Raw genomic sequence first — 18,424 nt, 5'->3', positions numbered from 1 at the left:
GTCGTGCGGGCGCTGCCGGGACCCGTTCCCGGCCGTGCCCCAACGGCAGGCAGCCCCAGCAGATCAAGCGTGCGTGAGCGCTTAGCGTTGCCGTCTTTGCTGACAGACCCCGTCCGAAAGTTGAGTTGCCCGTGCGAGGCGAAGACCTCGAGGCCCCGGGCGGCCCTGCGCGAGAGCACCGACGCTCGTCTGGGGACAGATCCCGCACAAACCAGGCTGCCCCCGGCACTGGGGCTGCGGCCGAGCACTGAGAAAACTCGTGGGTGGGGGAGAAGGTCGTGGGGTACGCCCAAGGACCTGGTGCCAGAGAAACCTCGGTGGGCACGGATAACCAGGAATTGTGAAGGGATGCACGTGTGCACAAGTGTCTGACCCGCTCAGAAATGCTGGTGTGAGCATGTGGGGAATAAAGCACTTTTATTTTTCGCTTGAGATGGCTTTCTGCATGTTTTTGTGATGTGGCACGCTATGAAATGAAAACACACAGTGAGGTCAGGATTGAAACATGTCAGTCGGACTGAAGTGAAACAGCCCAAAGTGGTGTTTGTTTTCATCCTCACCAGGCACTTGGTGAGTCAGCCCATGTTTTCTATGATTCTATGATTCCAGTTAATTCAGCAGCATGTCACTCTGGCAGATTGCTGCCCACAGATCACTTATGATCTATAGTTCATTTAGTTAACGCTGTGTTATCTGAATCATATGAACGTTACTCAGCATAAGCTTTACAAGTGTGGATTTGGTCACGTGCTTGTGTTGAACTCTCCAGGATTAAACAAGCAGCTCCAAGTTCACTTGAAAAAATGTGAGTGATGTCTGTAGGACATTGTATTCCTGAAACAAAGGCTTAGGTCACAGGTGAGAAGGTGGTGTTTCTTAGGCTTGTATTTACTCAGTGGATCACTAAGGCTATTAGTTCCATTTATTGTTAGGTTAAGCACCCAAAGTCACGCCAAACTCTGAACTAAGACAACAGAAAGGACAAATAAATTTGTTATAATATATGTGTATAACTTAAATTTGTCAGGAGTGCGATGAGTGATGGTGATGCAGAGAGTACAGAGGTGAAATGGGAAAGGAAAAGTACTGTTGTGGTCCAATAGCTCCTTAGTCTGAGAACTCTTAGGATATAACAGTAAAATGGTACAGAAAATTAACTTTTATGTTCATCCAATCTGTACAAAATTCCCCACAATATTATAAAGGAATCAAAGTTACCCAGAGGTAGTGGCTATCATGGGTTAAAGAGTGATGAAAAAATAAAGATCAAGAACATAAATAAATGGGCAATTTTTAGTGTGACATACTGGGTTTGCTCAGAGGAGTGCCATTTGTTAATAATCCCAAAAGCAGAGGGAGGAGCAAAATTTGCAGACGGTGAGACATGATTGTTGTGTTGCTCAAGACTAATTTAAATGTCACCTACATTTTTTATTTAGGTCATACAGTTTCAGTACTGTAGCTTTAGCTGCCCATAGCTGTGTTACATGTTTCATGTGTAAACCAGGATAAATCCAAAATAATGGAGTTACGTCCCATATGGAAATCTGCTGCAGACAAAGAGCTCTTGGCAGCAGAAAGGAGGAAATCAGTGACCATCTGGGGCTGAACATTGTTTTCAGGCTTGGGTCACAGAAATGAGAGGGAAAAAGTAGAAAGAGTGTAATGAAAAAAATGAGCTGAGAACCTGGCATACATTAGGAATACACTGTGGACAGGCGTATTCCTTCATGTGGCTGAGGAAGAAAAAGGGCATACGCAGAGAAGTCTTTAGATGTATGAAGGGAATAAGAAATAACTTTGGTCCTCTTCCTCCTGCCAGCCCTATTCCAAAGCACAGACAGAAACAGTCTGTTATCTCCAGTTCCCTTCTAGTCTCACTTCCAGCTCCAGATTTTCTCCCCGAACTCTTCAGTTTCTCCAGCCCATCACCAACAAAATGTTTGGAGCAGAGCTTGCTGACCAGGGAGCCTCTTGCTCACAGCAAAGCACTGCCTTCGTCCCATCGGAAGAGTCAAACAGTAAACTAAGAATGACTGAAACACAGGCCATAATGAAAATAACAGCAGAAAGCAGAAGAATGAAGGCAGCACTCGGACACTGGTTACTGGGGTCTGTCAAGTCAGGCAGCCCTGAATCCCCCACAGATGATTTAGTCAGTATTTCTCATCTGCACAGGCCCACGCTTCCCAGAACCCCTCTCCTCTGTTGTCAGGGCTGCTTGGTTTTGTTTCTGGTTCTGTGAACTCTTCAATCGCCCCTTTATATCATTAGCCAATTTCTGGATGAAAATAAAACTCCTGTGCTTTGCATTTCTTCCCCTCTTCACTGCCGCATCTGTTTCTACTCAGATAAACGTCCTTTTCTTCTTGAAGCAGCACAGCAGCTGCCTTTGGATTTCCCTAATCACAGCATCTTTATGTAAAAACTTCTTAGCCATGAAAAATTATTTATATTTCAGGACAACCCCTTGAAGAGGATTTGAAAGGGAAATGGATTTGGAGGGAAATCTCCTACATGGGGAGGTTGAGACAAGTATTAAAAGAGGTTGCAATATTCTGTAGCCAAAAATATCTGTGAAGGTTGGAAGACACTAAGCCAAAGGCAGTCAGGTCCCAGATTAAATGTAACAATGCAGGCCATCAGATTGAGCCCAGCATCTCTGGGTTCTCTGATGACCTCAAGGAAAGAACTTCTGAGATTCTTGGAATATACTCTGCCTTGCTGACCAGTGAGTACGTGGAGCTTACATTCTGTAAGGACCAAAGAACATGCCTTGGAACAAGCTTGACTTTCTCAATAAACGTAACTCTATGGATGATGGCGGCAGTGATAAAAAAAAGATTAAAAGCACTTAAAAGATTTAATTAGCACAGCTCTTAGGTGGCTTTTATGCACTTTGACTGAGGGATTATGGTCTAGCAGTGATATTAGAAGATCTCCCAGTCTATACCACACAGCCTTTCGCAGAAGGGAAGATTACAAGATCATTGTTGCTGGAGGCTGCTACAGTTAAGTTAGACATTAAACTGCTCAGAAGAAAGGAAAGAGAGAGAAAGCTGGGTGGCACATCAGTTTGGGCTGATGGCAGTGGCTAAGGAATAGCTCTGAAGGCATTTCAGCCTGGAAATTGCAGACAGAGGGGTAAGGATTCACCATCGGTATGTTGCAGCAATCCCTTCCAGAACAACACACAGAAGGACAACGTTTTGTGCTGGGTTCGACGCCCAGTGCTTTAGCGGCAGTCTTCAGAAAACAGCCACTTGTATCAGCAGAGCAAGCGGGAACCCTCACACGCGCCATCGGTCCCAGCGCTGCGGCACAGGACAGCTGGCAGTGCGGGCTGCGCAGCGGGATGCCGGGGTGGCCGTGCGGGACAAAGGCAGCCTTGTTCCCCGATGGAGCTGGGCAGGCTGCGAGCCCTCTGCTGGCATCTGCAGCTGCCTGCATCCCGGCAGCCGCGAGAAAGTGGGGCCCAGGGCACAGTTCACAAATGTGGTAGCTTACTGTGGGTTAATTATTTTGATTCCCTAAACCTTTATGAATCTTTCCAGTTATATTTCGTGTGTAAAGATCTAAGGACACAGCGATGGATAGCTGCATTTATAAAACTGCAGCATGCAGGCCCTGCAGCATTCAAAACTGCAAACATTTCCTCTACATATGTACCATCTAGGATCTCATTCAGAGAAGAATGCAGACCTCAGAACGACCAAAGCTGTTCAGGGAATAACTTGAAGCCGCAAAAAGCCCTTGTTCCTCAGACTGCTGCTTAGCGCACACCTTGGGACACAGAGCGTTATGGTACCTCTGCATGGCCTTCTGCAACAGCTATCAGCTTCCTCTGCCCGCTCTCTGATCTGGCCGGATGAGAACCGGCTCTAATCCAAGAGCTGTGGTTAGCATGCTGCACTGCTTTGGCTTCTAAACCCATCTCTCAACCTTTGTTTGCAAAAGGCTGCGGTGACAGACATAGCCGTGAGGACAGCTGGGCAGAGCCTCCATTGGCTCTGTCACTGGAACAAAATTGCCTGTCTTCCCTGCTGTGGAACCAGGCATGCACATGCAGCATGAGCATCGCTTCACCCAGCTCAGAATAGAAGAAGAAAGAGCCAGCAAGACTCAAAACTCAGCCACAGTCTAGATTTACATCCCCAGTCCAGATCAGGGTCACAGATTAACCCCAAATACCAAATACTCAAAGTATATAAGCCTTCTTACTCAGCATCCTCCAGCCTCAGTCACAGTGAGTCATACCAGTTCGTGCCAACGACAGAAGAAAAAAAGTTTTCACCTCCTAATGCTTACAACTGGCATTAGTTAATTAATAATTGAAGAGTGCTGGAGACATGCATGGCTCAGTACCAAACTCAGGCATGCTCCTCTTCTTCCTCCACTTCAGCAAAAAAGAGAAAGGACAAGGACAGGAGTCGGGGTACCACACCAGCACTGCTGCGGGGAGAGAAAACTTGGCTAGGTCTTAGGAGTCCTGGGTTGGGTCTATGAATTCCCTGCAGTTTGGTACGTGTCTGGTTAACGTGAACAACCTTACATGTACAAATGTTGCTGCCTCAGTGCTCATATCCCTTCTAAAGCATTAATAAGTAAAGTGGCAACACCGTGGCAGAGCAGGGACACGGAGCATGCCAGCACTGTGCTGTTTTCTAGGAAAAAGTCTCACCATTTCACACTACACTTTGCTTTTTCTCTTCTCCACAGCTCTTGAATCATAGAAATACTTTGTCTCTCTGCAATGATTCCTGATCTTCTTTGATCTCTGTGTACTGAAACTTTAGCATCCATTCAGCACCCTTGTGTGACAAGTGCTGCTTAGGAAAACTTACTCATTCCTTCCATGGGCTGTTGCTTCAGTACAGTATGCAGGAGATGCTCCTCCTGCTGATGTGGCTGGCGGCACCAGTACTTTGGAGAGAGGTTTTGCAAAAGGACCTTATAAATACTCTGGAGTCACTGCAAAGTGGGCAACAGAGCTGCTGAGCCTGTCCTTGGCCAAACTGAAAGCATGTGCCCCTCCTTCTCTTCTGGCTTCTTGCAAAGGGGACTTGGGTGTCACACCTTCTTCTCTGCCCTGAGACTCAGTTCTGAGGGAGGACATCACAGTGACAACGGTTGGGACCAGAGCAGACTGGTGCAGCAGGATGGATGCACCTGCCTTGGGCTGGCTCTGTTCCTCCCCACCTCGGCATCTACATGTTGGGAACCTGCAGCCCAGCTGAGGAGGATGAAGCAGGAATGGAATGCCAGGCATAAAATACTGCCTTGGGCTTCCCATCTGCAAGATACACACAGCTTACGTCAGCACCGGGTGTCATGTTTTTATTTATCTAACCACAGAAGCAGCCCTGAAATGCTGAGACTGAGTGCTTGTACAGCGCTGAGTCTGTGCTTTTTGAGGGGATGGAAATGAAGGATATTACTGCACCCTCCATAGTCTGTGACTTGCTGCCCTTCTGCACAGTTGCCTGAGCACCTTGAACCATAGAAGGTGCTGAGATCAGTGAAGGACATAAAGGACAGCATGACCCTCTTGTCCCCTCGCTCCTCTCTCCACCTCTGATCACATCAGCAGATTGCCACATACCTCCATGCTGTCATGCTGCAAAGACACTTGTTTGGAGACAGCTGTCACTAGGGCTAGAAGAGCATCATCCACAGCAGCTGTTACCCGTGCCACCTTCCCCCTACCCTCACTGCCCTCAGCCCTCACACATCAAACTTTCTGCTGGCTGTGCCCAGGAGCTGCCCACAGCAGAGCTCCAGCATCTCTAGAGATGCTCTCCTGGGTAGCATCCTTCCTGAACCTGGAACCAGCTGTGCCATATTGGAGCTAACCAGAAAGGTTTCTGAGCCAGCAGAGCTCGGCCTTTGCCCAGCAGAGGCCAGCACAAACACAGCATTTCCTCATTCTCTGCTTGCGAGGAAGAGCAACATTCCCATATGGAATTCCTCCACTCAAAAAGAGTCTCACTGCCGCTGGGAGCCCTCACTGCCGATTTGGAAGAGCTCTTCAGCAAAGGACTCCGTTGTGCAGCAGAAAGGCACTGAGGTGGCCACAGGTTGCCCAGGTGGCACCAGGCCCAGCCGGCCCCGCGTCTGCCTGTGTGCCAGGAGCAGCTACACACTGCTCAGACACATGCTCAGACACTAGCTAAAGGGCTGGTGGCCCTGAGCAGAGATGTTGTCCCCGGCTGTTTGGGTGTTGATGTCTGTCTCCCAGGGAACCATTCCTCATAACAAACGAAGACAGCATCTCAGACACCCAAAAATAACCGGAAACAATGGAGAGGTCAAAAACCACTCAAACCGTGAAAAGCTTCTTCTGTGATCAGGTTTTTGAGGGCGGGACTGGGGCAAAGACAAGTCAGATTGGGAGATGCTTCCCTTAGTGCCCATGTCTGGTGTTGGGCCAGCGTCAGGTGAGCGCAGCACTGCTTGAAGGGCTTCCAGTGTGCAGCCCTGTGGAGGCAGGGGACCCTGGCTGGTGCTGCCAGGACTATTGTTTACGTTCCTGAGAGGATGTTGTTGCATACCCGTCTCCCAGTCTCAGTGCTTACCACTTATTTTCATTCTGAGTCGCAGTAATAAATCAGAGACGTTACCAGTAGCCTAGCAATGCTGTGGGCATCTCACAGAACCCCACCCAACCTGCAGGATCTCAGTGCTTGACAGCTCTGCAACAGAAGTATTGCTTTCATATCTCTATGGCACACATGCATCAGGCTAGGACAGATGACGATTTCTCATTATTGGTGGTTATACTGCTGTAAGTCAGTGCAAACTTTGCTGAGGCTGTTGCATTCTCCATCCTCTGACCCAGCATAACCCAACGAGCACAAGGGCATCAGAACCCTAAGCAACAGCAAGTGAAAAATCCAGGGCCAAACCCACCAGGTGCTGGAGGAGCAGAAGCAGAGCCTTGTAAACCTGAACTCTTGGAGAACTCAGGTTGATGCTGCATGGTCTAAAGGGCCAAATCCCTGTGAAATTCATTTTGGGAACAGCATTTGCACCTGAGTGGCTCCAGGCAAGGCCTGTACAGGGAAGCGGCAGCTTTGGCCATCGTATGAAGGGATGACACGAAGCTTATTTCAGCAACACTGCTTGTGATACCCTATGCTGAAAAAATGGCAGCTGGTGTTTCTCAGGGGGTGCCACAGTTGTGAGCCAGCATTAGCAGCAGGACCTGCACTGGCAGGTGGACTTTGGCCTTGTGCTTGGGCTGATAGCCAGACTGGGGATTCTGGGGTGCAGAGACTGCCTGTACCACTACTGGTGCCTCCACTCGTCATCCCCAGCAGGACCGTGCTGCTCTACAGAGAATGTCTGACACATCAGCCAGGTCCAGCCCTTCAGCAGGGAACAGCCCACCTCCCACTGGACCCTGTCCCCTATAGGCCGCTGATCTAGCGCTGAGACGAGCTTTCCCCCACTGCCACTCCAACTTCCCTGCGTCATGCAGGATCTGAGTTTTTGAAAAAACAAAGCATGAAGCATTTTCATTCTTTATTTTACAAAAATAAACCAGTTTCACCCTGGTACTCTGTGTCCCCCAACCTTTCCCTTCATCCCTGCTCCCATTCCTGTGCTTGGACCTCCCGCTGCTGCATGCTGCAACCAGCCACTGGCACAGTGGCGGCCTGTGACATCCCCAGGGGGGAACAGTTGATGCTCTTTTGTGAATGCCTCCTCTTTCCAGGATCCAAGCTGGAAACTGACCGAAGATGCCTGCTAGTGGCTCTGCCATTTCTGCACAGGGAACGAGTCTTGGACAAAGTCACTCAGAGTACACACTTTGAGAAGGGGCGTCTGTCCCTCTCCTGATGGAAAAGCCCACAAGTTGCTTCTTGGCCACCCCAGCAGGCTCAGTGCTGGAAGCGTGGGGAGCTGATGTGGGGCTGGTGGAAGGAGTGCGCAGCGTAAAGCACCTCTGGGGGCGGCGGTGGGGGTGATGCCAGGATGGAGCAGAGTGGTTCATGGGAGCTCAGCACTGAGGTGAAGTGCTTCATCTCCTCTGTCAACTGCTTGATCTCCCGGCGCAGGGCTGCGTTCTGCCTCTCCAGGTCTTCACTCTCCTGGGGAGACAAAATCATGGGGGCTTCCTCAGATGCAGGTGTGAATGGGGACGGAGTAGGGTGCGATTACAAATGGGGCTGTAGGAGCTGCCCTGCATTAGGGCATGCTGCAGCATCATGCGTCAGGACTCCTTCTGATCATAGAACCATAAAAGTTGGAAAAGACCACTAAGATCAACTAGTCCAACCCCCAAGCCACCCCCACCATGCCCACTAAACCACATCCCTCAGTGCCACCTCGCAGCCCCTTCCAGGAGGTGCTCACCAGGAGCAGGGCTGGGGTTGGGGTCTGATGCTCGCGCCTCTCAGCCCAGCACTTTCCAGAACAACACATTTCCGGCAAATTCGGCACCGAGTGACAGCAGGGCAACACCCCCCCCCCCAGCAGGCTGGGTGCGGGTGCAATGCTGGCGGCCCGGGCTTACGAGAAGTGCGCCCGCCCAGGCTTTCTCGCTCCCTCTCACGCACATGCACGCTGCTGGCCGCTTCCCGGGCCGTGCGGCCGGGGGGAGGGTGCGCCGAATAACCGCCGTCTTTAACCAGAAAACCACCTGCCACAGGAAACCTGTCATTGCCCTGGAAAGAAAAGACTCACTGCTTCCTGCTAGCAGCCGGGGAAACCAGCGGCACGGTGGGGAGGAGGGGGGAGACGCTTGAGTCAGAAGAAAAGAGAAACCCGGGCCTCAGAGATGAATTATTACTGATATTAATGAGAATAACAACAAAGGGGTGATGCTCAGCCTTGCCTCAGCGATCCGGAGCAAAGCACATCCTTTGCTACTGAGAGGGGGGCAGCTCCAAGTGGGGCATCCCAGCTGCTGGTGGCCATGCAGTAAGACGGAAGGAAGCAGGGAGCACTCCGGGAATTCAGCCAGGATGGCCAAAGAGAGACCCAGGAGAGCTGCACCAGATCCCTGGCAAAGTGAACCTGTCAGACCTCTACCACTGTGCTGACTGCTGGAGGTGCCTGCTCTCCACATGGAATGTAAATGCACCCAGCACTTACGGCACCAAATGAGCGTCATCTCTGGGACATGACAAAATGTTTTGTCACTGACGTCAGACTGTGAGCGGACAGAAATGACCTTGGGGCCAGGAGCTTTAACCTCACCGTGACCCGTTCCCCTCAACACCAACTAGGATGCCTGGGGGCAGGTGGAGCTGCTGCCACCTTGAAAGCACCCCAACCCCAACTCCTCTGGGCAGAACTGCACAGAGGCACCATTCCTAGTGCAGAGCCCATCAGGGAGAGAGGGGACTGGAAAAAGCTTAGCAAAAATTCACCATCCAACCTCCACTTGCCTCCATGTGTTTCTGCAGCTGTCCCAGCTCCCAACTTGTGGGAGAGTTGGCATCTGTTACCGATGCCATCTGAACAACATTTATCTGCTAAGAAAGCTGTTTGTTGTTTGCCCTAAGAGCAGCCCAATTCTTGGTGCAAGTCAGGATTTTCCTGGGGGAAGATGAGAGCCCATATCCATCTCTAGGATTACCTGGGACAGAGCACTAGGCCCAAGCAAGTGTTTGCCTCCACCCCTCAAAGGTGCAGCTCCCAGAGCCATTGCTGCTGGCAGAATTAATGAATGCAGCCAGCCTGGAGCTGTACCACTTCTACCAGGATCATCTGCTACATAGGAAAGAGTGAGATCTCTGTTGTAAAACCAACCGCAAGTATGGAGTAAGGTCATGATATAAGAGGCTTGGGAACAACTTCTCAAGAATTCTTTCCAAAAATGAGGACTTGGGGGAAATAAGAAGACTGCTAAGTCAAAGGATGTTTTTTTGAACGTGGGCTTGACTATCATGCTTCAAAGGGACAACGCACTTCAGGGACAAAGATGGCTCTGCATGCTGTTCACCAGCAGCGCAAAACACACAGGACTGCACCTACCAAAGTGCAAAATGCAAAGGCACTCGCCCCTGTGTTCCAACACTGACCACACACTCTTGGCCAAGCGCACACAGCAAGAAGTGGCCATCCCTCCTGAAACGCAGCCTCCCAGTTTGCCTCACTGGGAGGAGCTGCAGAGTGCCTGTGGCGCCATAGGAAAGAATGGGACGACAGGGATGAAACCAAAGCAGGGAAAATCCTTGCTACGCAAGAGGAAACGCCTCCAGATACTGTACAGTGTTTAGATGTAGGAAGGGATGCACGCCCTGCCATAGGGATGTTTTAAAATAGAAGAAAACGATTAATAGTTATTCATCTGCATTGTGCAGCATTTCAGAAAAGCTTGCTTGTACACTGTTGCATCACCGTGCAAGTGACAACATGAAGCATGAACTCAGGAGCACCAACCCTAGTGAAGCTGTGCTTTCGAAGAGCCAGGGCATGAATCCTGGCAGCAAAGACCCCATGGGAAAGGCAGACATGGTACCAGTGACACAAAATGAGTCACCCTGATTGAGCCTAGAGAGGAAACCTGTAACATTTGGTAGATGAACCAGAGGCTTTCACTCTGGACTTGCTGAAGGAGGAGTGTCCCTGGGCATGTGGATAGAGGAAACTGCCCACGTCATTAGCACTGCCTCCTACACCCTGCCTTAGCTCCACTGTTCCTGTCCTGGCTCTACCAAGTACCTCAGCTCCAAGTCCCCCAGGTGAGAGCACACTGTCCTCAATGTAAGCCCTCAGTGCAGGGAATGGAGAAGGATGGGTGTGCTCACCAAGTGCAGTGTGTCTGCTTTCTGGGTCTGCCGCAGGCGGCTCTTCTGGGCAGCAATGCGGTTCTTCTCCCTCCTCTGGACTTTCCTCATGTCATCAGAAGAGTCCTGGGGAAACATGAGGCATGGAAATGACTGCAGGGGCCCTCCTTCACCCTGCTCTAGTGGGGCTGGAGACTGGGAAGGGGACACAGCAGGTAACAGCCTTGAAGCACAGGCCATGGAACACATCCTCCTCAGCACAAAGGTAAAGTTCTGCCCCAGGGACATGCGATGCTTTTGGCATCTCAGATGCCAGGAGGGGCAGATCTGATTCCCTAACCATCCTGGTACAGCAAGGAGATGACCGCTTTGCCAAGACACTGACACAGGATATGGCTTGAGGGACACGGGCAAGGACCTCTCCAGAAGAGAGAGAATTTGGGTTTCCTCAGCAAGGAAAACTTTTCCTTCTCCACCTCTATGGAGGGATGCGGCACTGCAATTACTCCAGCTCCTTGGCTAAAGCATCTTTCCAGAGATGCATCCTGTGCTTTCCTCCTTCCATCACTCTAGGTCCCAAGCCCTTTCCACCACCCTTCTCCCTTGGCCTTGGTTTGTTGCAGACCCTTACAGCGTGGTGCAGCTTGCTGTAACACTGCGTGCTTAACTAGGCAGACTGAATTTTACACTTTTCCCCAGATCTCCTTCGCTCCAGCTCTCCCATCCCTGTACTTGCTCCTTTCTGCAGCCCCGTGGCAGCAGCATCCACAGTGCTGCCCATGATGTTACCAAGCCCCTTGGCAGATTGGAGCTCAGTCTTGCGGTGCCAGCTCGGGAGCTTCGTGCAGCAGCCCTTCTCTGCTCAGATCTGGTCCTGCTGCTGCCTTCTGACAGTTAAAACCATCATACAGATTCTTTCATCTTCTGTTTTCATATGGTGCTGCCTCTTTTGTGGACTCTCTAACATTCGCACCACTGCTCCCCCACAGGACTATGAAACTCAGCCACAAAAGTTATCTTCCCAGCCCATCGGTCTGTCCACATCCTCTCCCCCCTCCACCCCGCCCAAGATCTTTTCTCTTCTTTGAACTTAACCGTTTTATCCTTGCCTTCATTACCCTACCAACTTTATATATGGTAGTTCCCAGCTACTGCACCAAGCCCAGTCCCTTAGCAGTCTCTGTGCTTCACCCTCTTCTCCACCAGGATGCCTCCCCATCCCTGGCTGCAAGCCTGAAATCACCTGCTCTGATCATCCTGGAGATTTCTGAGCAAAGTCTTAGGTAGCAGCTGGTGCTGTCAGCACTGGGCAGGTGGCAAATGATAGCTATAATAAAGGTGATGGAATTAACTTGGGCTTGTGTTAGTTTCTGCCAGCCAAAGACCTACCATTAAGGCACTCTGTGCAACAAAATTTCCCTCAGCTAAGCAACATTGAGATGAAAACCCTCTGAGGACAAATAGGAGAAGAGCAGACCCAATGCAGCAGGGTTTCCCCCAGGCCCTGAGTGCTGTGCAGGGCAGTGGGAAGCTGGCAGGTCCCCCTGATCATCCTCTCAGCGACACTGGAGTCTGCACATAGCTCCTACGTGTCAGCTAGCATGGGGCCCACCATGCTTAGGGGTTCCCCTTGTCCTCATCACAGCCCCAGCTTTCTGGGCTTCCTCTCCCCCATGCCCCACTCAGTGGGCACTGCTCCCAGCTCAGCCCCACATCCCACTCTCTCCACCGCAGTTCCTAGAAAGCCCCGCCACAGAGCGCCATGCAGGCGCAAGGGATGCCAGGCTTCCTCTCAGCCACTCAGAGCCACCTGCCCACCTGAAGGAGAGCTGAGGAGAGGCAGGGAAGGGTCCCCATTTACCTGCTTGCTGGGAGGGGGGGATTGGCTGGAGATGCTGGAGTCGCTGCTGTCAGAGCTGTGGGGCATGGCTCCCGTCTCTGGCTCCCAGGACCTCCTCAGCTTCCTCTGCACCTGTGGTGTGCCCGGCTTCTCTCTTTCTCCCTTGATTCCTCCTCCGCCCTGGGGTGCTCGCTGGGCTCTGGCAGTCCCCAGCCCAGAGGCACGCTGTCCTCCTGCCCCGTGCTCTGCTGCTTCCTCTGCCTCCCCGCTCTGAGCTCTGCACCTTCCTTTAGGTCTCAGCCTCCTGTGGTTTCTCAGAACCTAGGGGATGTAAGCTGAAAGTCACGTGGCCGGAAACTTTAAGACGAAGAAGAAAAGTTACAGAAGAAGAAGAAAAAAAAAAAAAAGCAGCACATCTGGGAAAAATGAGCTTCAAAATAGCCTGAAAAAACCCCGAAAAACACCTTCAAGCAGTAGAAAAACAGCAAGATGGGTTTTCTCCGAGACAAACAGCAGAGATGTAAAGGGAAGAAAAGCCCCAGCCCTGGCTGCGAAACCGGGACCCTCAAAGGAGGGCAGCGCGGAGGAGGTGGTGTTGGGAGCCCCAGAAACTCCAGGGCAGGAGGAGCTGCGCACCCATAGCCTTATGAGGGCAGGAGGCGGTCCAGAGCTGGTGGCCTCTATCACCCCAACCCTGCTGGGAAGTTCCAGGGCAGCCTCCCTCAACTCCGCAGCCCACTCGCCTGTCCTGCCACCCCCAGCACCGCCTGCGCGAGTGACAGGGGAGATCTGCACCCTCAGCGGGTGTCACCTAGTTGCTGCTGGTGCCATGGCTCGTGTGTGTGGGATGGGCCAGGCCCAGCTGAAAACAAAGAGCTGAGATGAAGAACATTTGGAGTTGCTGGCAAGAGTGGGAGGGTCCTATAGACCCAGCAGTTGGAGCGGAGACCTGATTGTCACTCCGTGCCAGAGTACAAGCTTGTCCATCTCAGGGACATGCAGTTGTTGTGCATGGGTCCTGACTCCCCGCCTGCTCCGTTCTTGCCCTCTCTCACCATAGCCAGCAGCAGCAGATGTGGAGACAGGAACATCACAGTATACTGGGGTTGTTTCTTTGCTGTATGCCCTCTGAGGGCACTCAGCTTTGGGCATGGCCCCACGGCTGCCACACTTCAACTTACCCCACCTGCAGCTCTGCAGGTGATGGTGTGGGAGCAGGGAGCGAAGAAGCGAAGCAGGACCATTCCCTCCCCTATCTGCTCACAGCATCAGAGCCAGAAGAATGAGCAGAGCCATGTGCCAGCAGGTTGTCCATCACAGACAGAAGTGCACATCTTCAGAGCGACTGAGTGCACACACGTGCTGCGAAGAGCAGGTAGAGAGTGAAGCATGAGCCCACCCACGGTAATGCACTGCTGTGGAAAGCAGCGGTTTGCAGTTCCCGCTTACCAGTGTTTCAATTCCTTCTATGTTCTGCACAGGAATATTAAAGTCCAGCGCAGCACTGTACCACAGCCCCAGCAGCCTGTGCTTTCACAGCCCCAAGCCAACGTGAGTGCCCTGTGCCAGGTATGGTGATTGTGTGCCTGCAGCAGGGCAAATGCCCCTCGAGCTCCAGCAGCTCAGGGTCGTGCCCAGTGCAGCCTGTTCCATCTCCCGCTGGTGAAGGACCTTTCCCTAACTTCAACCTGACCCTCCCCTGACACAGCTCCATGACGCTCACTTGAGCCCTGTCGCTGCCACCAGAGAGCAGAACTCAGCGCTGCCCCTTCACCCCCTGCGAGGAGCTGTAGGCTGCCGTGAGGCCTCCCCTCAGCCGCCTCTCCAAGTGGGGATGCACAGTCCCTGCCTGTGAGCGTGGGGTGTGCTGGCTCAGCAGGACCCCGCTCCCTGTGCTGCCCCTCCCAGCACCCAGAGCTCCTCAGAGCCCTGGGAATGGGGCACCCACAGGCTGCCAGTGAGAAGAGAGGCAGAATCAGGGCTGCCAAGCTGCTGCTGGCAGTCAAACCATTGAACCATCACTTCACTCACTGCCTCACTACACTTCCTCTGAACCCTGCACAGTGCTTCCTTCTCAAGAAGCACACTGATGGATTACCACTGTCCCAGGGAAACCCACGCTCCTCTGGCATCAAGCACATCTCGCGGATCAGCTGGGCTCCCATCCACCACATCAGTAGCTCCTCTGAGCCTTCCTCAAAGGCTCTACAAGCTGCTGTTGCCCAAGGCAGGATGCAGAGTTCTCCTTCCTCACTTGCCTCATCCTTGGGCAAACAGGCCAAATGCCCCCCTTTGGCAGCCAGCAAGCCCAGCAGCTGAGAAGCTATTTGGCTGGTGCCAAGTAGTTGGCAGGATGCAGTTCTGGAAGCTGGGTGTGCAGGCATGAGTTGGGCGATCATTTCTACGGGAAACTCATTTGATCCTCAAAGGGAAAGTCTGGAGCTGTGCCTTAGCTAGGCTCTTCTTAGCAGCCCAGGGCTGATAGAGAAGTCCCAGCTGGCAGCCTACCCAGAAACCAGCCTCCTGACCCCCCAAGCCTCATGTTGGTGACTATTCACACACACTGTGAATAGCATCCTCTGACTTTCTCTCTGGGATCATTTAAGTTTCTTGACCTTAATCACAGCAGCTGCAAAATTGTTATCAGCAGCACTGGATGAGCTTGCAACAAGTGCCATGCCAGCAGGCCTATGGAGCAGGGATATTTCTCAGAGGAGTGTAGGGGAAGGACGGAGCCAACTGGTTCTGCATCAGTCCCTGCTGAACAGGGATGGGCCCTGCTGAGGACAGTCCCATTACCTCGGGTGTGCAGGCAATGTGAGGGCGATGCGAGGGCAGAGTGGTGGCAGGGACTGGAGGCTGGGGGTTAGCGTGACCTCGGCTACCAGAGAAATGGTCTGAGAGCAACAAGGTGCAACTCAGCAAGAACAAATGCAAATATAAAGCAACGCGAGGTATAGAGAAGAAGTGGGGAATAACCAGCTAGGCAGCAGAACGGCAGGGAAAAATCTGGGGGTTGCAGAGCATCTCAAAGCGAAGCATTGGCAGTGGCGCAGAGCTGTGCAAGTGAGCAGGCAGAAGGCGGGTGAGGGAGGCAAGGGGACGGCTGCCCCTCCCAAAGTGTGGAAAAGCCCAGAAGAAAATAACCCACGGGGCAAACACACCAAAATCCTGCACGAAGAGGAAGGAGCGAAGACGATGGGTCCACTCGGCCTAGAAAAGAGAAGTCCTGGGGGTGAGCGGAGGGCGGGGGAGGAAGGAGCCGTCTTTGATATGCTGTAATGGAAAGAGTGGTCAGCTGTTTTCTGTGCAGCCAGTGCCGGGCTTCAATGGCAGTGAGAAAGATTCAGGTCAGAGGTTGAAAACAGGTTAAGGTTAGGAAGGCAACGCTGTCCCCTTCACATGAAGTGGTGAGGAACAAACCTGTGTCAGAAATGGTCCGGGTTTCATCCTGCTTCTATAGGACAGGCTGGAGAGGGATGCTCCCAGGGTTTAAATAAGGTGACTTATTTACAAAATAACTACAAGGAGAGCACATTATGCATTTGCCAGGCTTTAACTGCAGCTAGCCCCCGCACCTGCCCATGCACACTGCTTTCTCAGGAGAGAAGACAGCTGCAGCTTCCCCATAAACCTACCGCATCCCTCTCACTCATCTTCTTTGCATGAGCACTCAGTGAATAGTGCTATTTAAAAAGCCAGCGTAGAGAAGTTATCAACTTCAGCCTCCTGTAAACTGTGGGGGTTGCTTCTGCTCCGCGTGTAACATTTTATGCAAACACTTTCTCACACTACAATCACAATAGTTTGCATATCATTCCCCAGTCAAGTTCAAAGACTCTTGTGTGGGATTCAGTGCTGATGAAGAGTGAATGGTGGTGATAAATGAAGGCCTCACTCTACCTGGCAAGTTTCTGTAGTGCAGCATCGCATCGCATCCAAGTCCTGTCTGCACCAGGGCAGCTTCCCCAGCTTGCAGGATAGCTTGTCTCCATCCTAGGGTTATACCACCTGTGCTGAGGTTAGGGGGAGCAGGAGAACCAGGCTCCAGCAAGGAAGCAAGGGCTCTGGCCCACCACATTTATCCCACCTGAGCCATGCCGAACACCCATCCCACAAGCACTTTCAATCCATTGTGAGCACAACCTCACCATCTACAGGAGGCACGTACATCCCAAAAGAATTATAAATGACAAGAGCTGTAAAATCAAGCACTCAAAAGTACAGACAACTCGGAATTAGCTCCCTTAAGCACACTGCATTTGCAGCCCTTGTGCAACACACTGTTCTGCGCTGTGCTCTACAGCTGCAGTACCCACAGAGGTTCCTTCCCTGGCATTGCTGCCTTACCTTTATCCTGGTGGTAAGATCCCACTTTGATGTCCTGCTTTTTCATTTCTTCACAGCCTCTTCCTAGTGCTAATCTCTCCAGCATCCCCAGGTGAGTGCTCCAGGGCTGTAAATGAAGTTGTTTCCTCACCTGCCTTTCCACGTAAAAGGGTAGAGTTATCCCTGTTTAACAATTGCAAAATGAGAAATAAAGAGGGATTTAGTTCATAAGTACTCATTAATTTTAATCTTAATTTTAACCAATTAGGAACTAAATTTTCAGTGTTTCTGGCTCTATGTAGTAATTCATTTAACCAGACCCCAGCTCCTGATGGTTGTGGCTACAGCTGCAACCTTTTAGATCTTCTACAAAGCAGACCTGGTAAATGAGGAATACATGGCTGCTCCTGTGAAAGACTTGCTTATGAAGCTCACCAGGTCTCTTTGGGGCAGATTCAGCTCTCTCAGGAGGTACCAAAGGTCTGCCTGGGAGACCTCCTTTCTTTCTGCAGTCCCTTGTTTCCTTGCCTGGTAGGAGTGTCAGCCCTGGTAAGAAAGCAGGCAGCCCAGTAGGCCAGCTCCAGGGCAAAAAGCAGAGGTGATCACATGTATGAGACTGCTGAAGCTAGGCTGACCAGGCAAAGCCATTTCTGGCAGTGTATAGCTCTTCTGTACCTGTCTTTGCTACTTCAGTGAATCTTTTGAATGTCATTGGTGTGTTTTCTGTGTGTCCCTGTCTACGCATCACAAGAAGCAAGCTATAGAAACTAACCTCCACATGTGTTTGCTCTCCAGGACAGGATGTCCCAGCAGAGCTCAGCAGGGTCTGGCCTCCAGCACACCCCAGAGCTTCAGTCTCAGGGCGCAAATCGTGTGTTCATACCAGGCTGCTGAAGGGATCCACCACTAGCTGAACAACTTCTAATCTGTTAGATTAGAAGGTGTGTGCTTACATGCCTCTCCAGGTCAGCAGATTCCAAAACCTAGTGTAGTACTGAGAATCACAGAATTGCAGGGGTTTGAAGGGACCTCCAGAGTTCACTGAGGCCAATCCCCTGCCAAAGCAGGTTCCCTACAATAGGTCACACAGGTAGGCGTCCAGATGAGTCTTGAATATCTCCACAGAAGGAGACTCCACAACCTCTCTGGGCAACCTGTTCCAGTGCTCCATCACCCTTATCGTAAAGTTCTTCCGCATGTTTGTGGGGAACTTCCCACATTCCAGTTTTAGGCTATTGCTCCTTGTCCAATCACTACACACCACTGAAATGAATCTGGCCTCGTCCAGTTGCCTCCCACATTTTAGATAGTTATAAACATTGATCAGATCCCCTCTCAGTCTTCTCTTCTCTAGGCCAAACAGACCCAGGTCTCTCAGCCGTTCCTCACATGGGAAATGTTTCAGGTCCTTTATCATCTTTGTGGTCCTCCATGGGACTCTTTCTAGGAGATCCCTGTCTTTTTTTAACTAGAAAGCTAAGAACTGGACACAGTAGTCTAAACGTGGCCTGACCAG

General features: G+C 51.5%; 1 protein-coding gene across 6 annotated transcripts; it reads right to left on the bottom strand.

Annotated features, from left to right (window-relative positions):
• On the bottom strand, positions 7,510 to 18,424 carry BATF (basic leucine zipper ATF-like transcription factor). 6 transcript variants are annotated; one of them, XM_021401463.1, is made up of 5 exons: positions 16,483 to 16,923; positions 15,744 to 15,855; positions 12,601 to 12,900; positions 10,761 to 10,865; positions 7,510 to 8,093 (listed from the first exon to the last, which is right to left on the bottom strand). In XM_021401463.1, the coding sequence occupies exons 1-5, from the start codon at positions 16,572 to 16,574 to the stop codon at positions 7,884 to 7,886; spliced, it is 819 nt and encodes a 272-aa protein (XP_021257138.1). In that variant the 5' UTR covers positions 16,575 to 16,923; the 3' UTR covers positions 7,510 to 7,883. The 6 variants fall into 6 exon arrangements, with proteins under 6 accessions (XP_021257138.1, XP_021257139.1, XP_021257140.1 ...); XM_021401464.1 differs by having other exon boundaries at positions 15,744 to 15,792; XM_021401465.1 differs by lacking the exon at positions 15,744 to 15,855 and having other exon boundaries at positions 16,483 to 16,575; positions 16,670 to 16,923.

This window comes from Numida meleagris, chromosome 6, assembly GCF_002078875.1.
Source record: "Numida meleagris isolate 19003 breed g44 Domestic line chromosome 6, NumMel1.0, whole genome shotgun sequence".
Lineage (NCBI taxonomy): Eukaryota > Metazoa > Chordata > Aves > Galliformes > Numididae > Numida > Numida meleagris.
The sequence above is the reverse complement of the archived record's forward strand: the minus strand, read 5'-3'. Positions and strand labels throughout refer to the sequence as shown.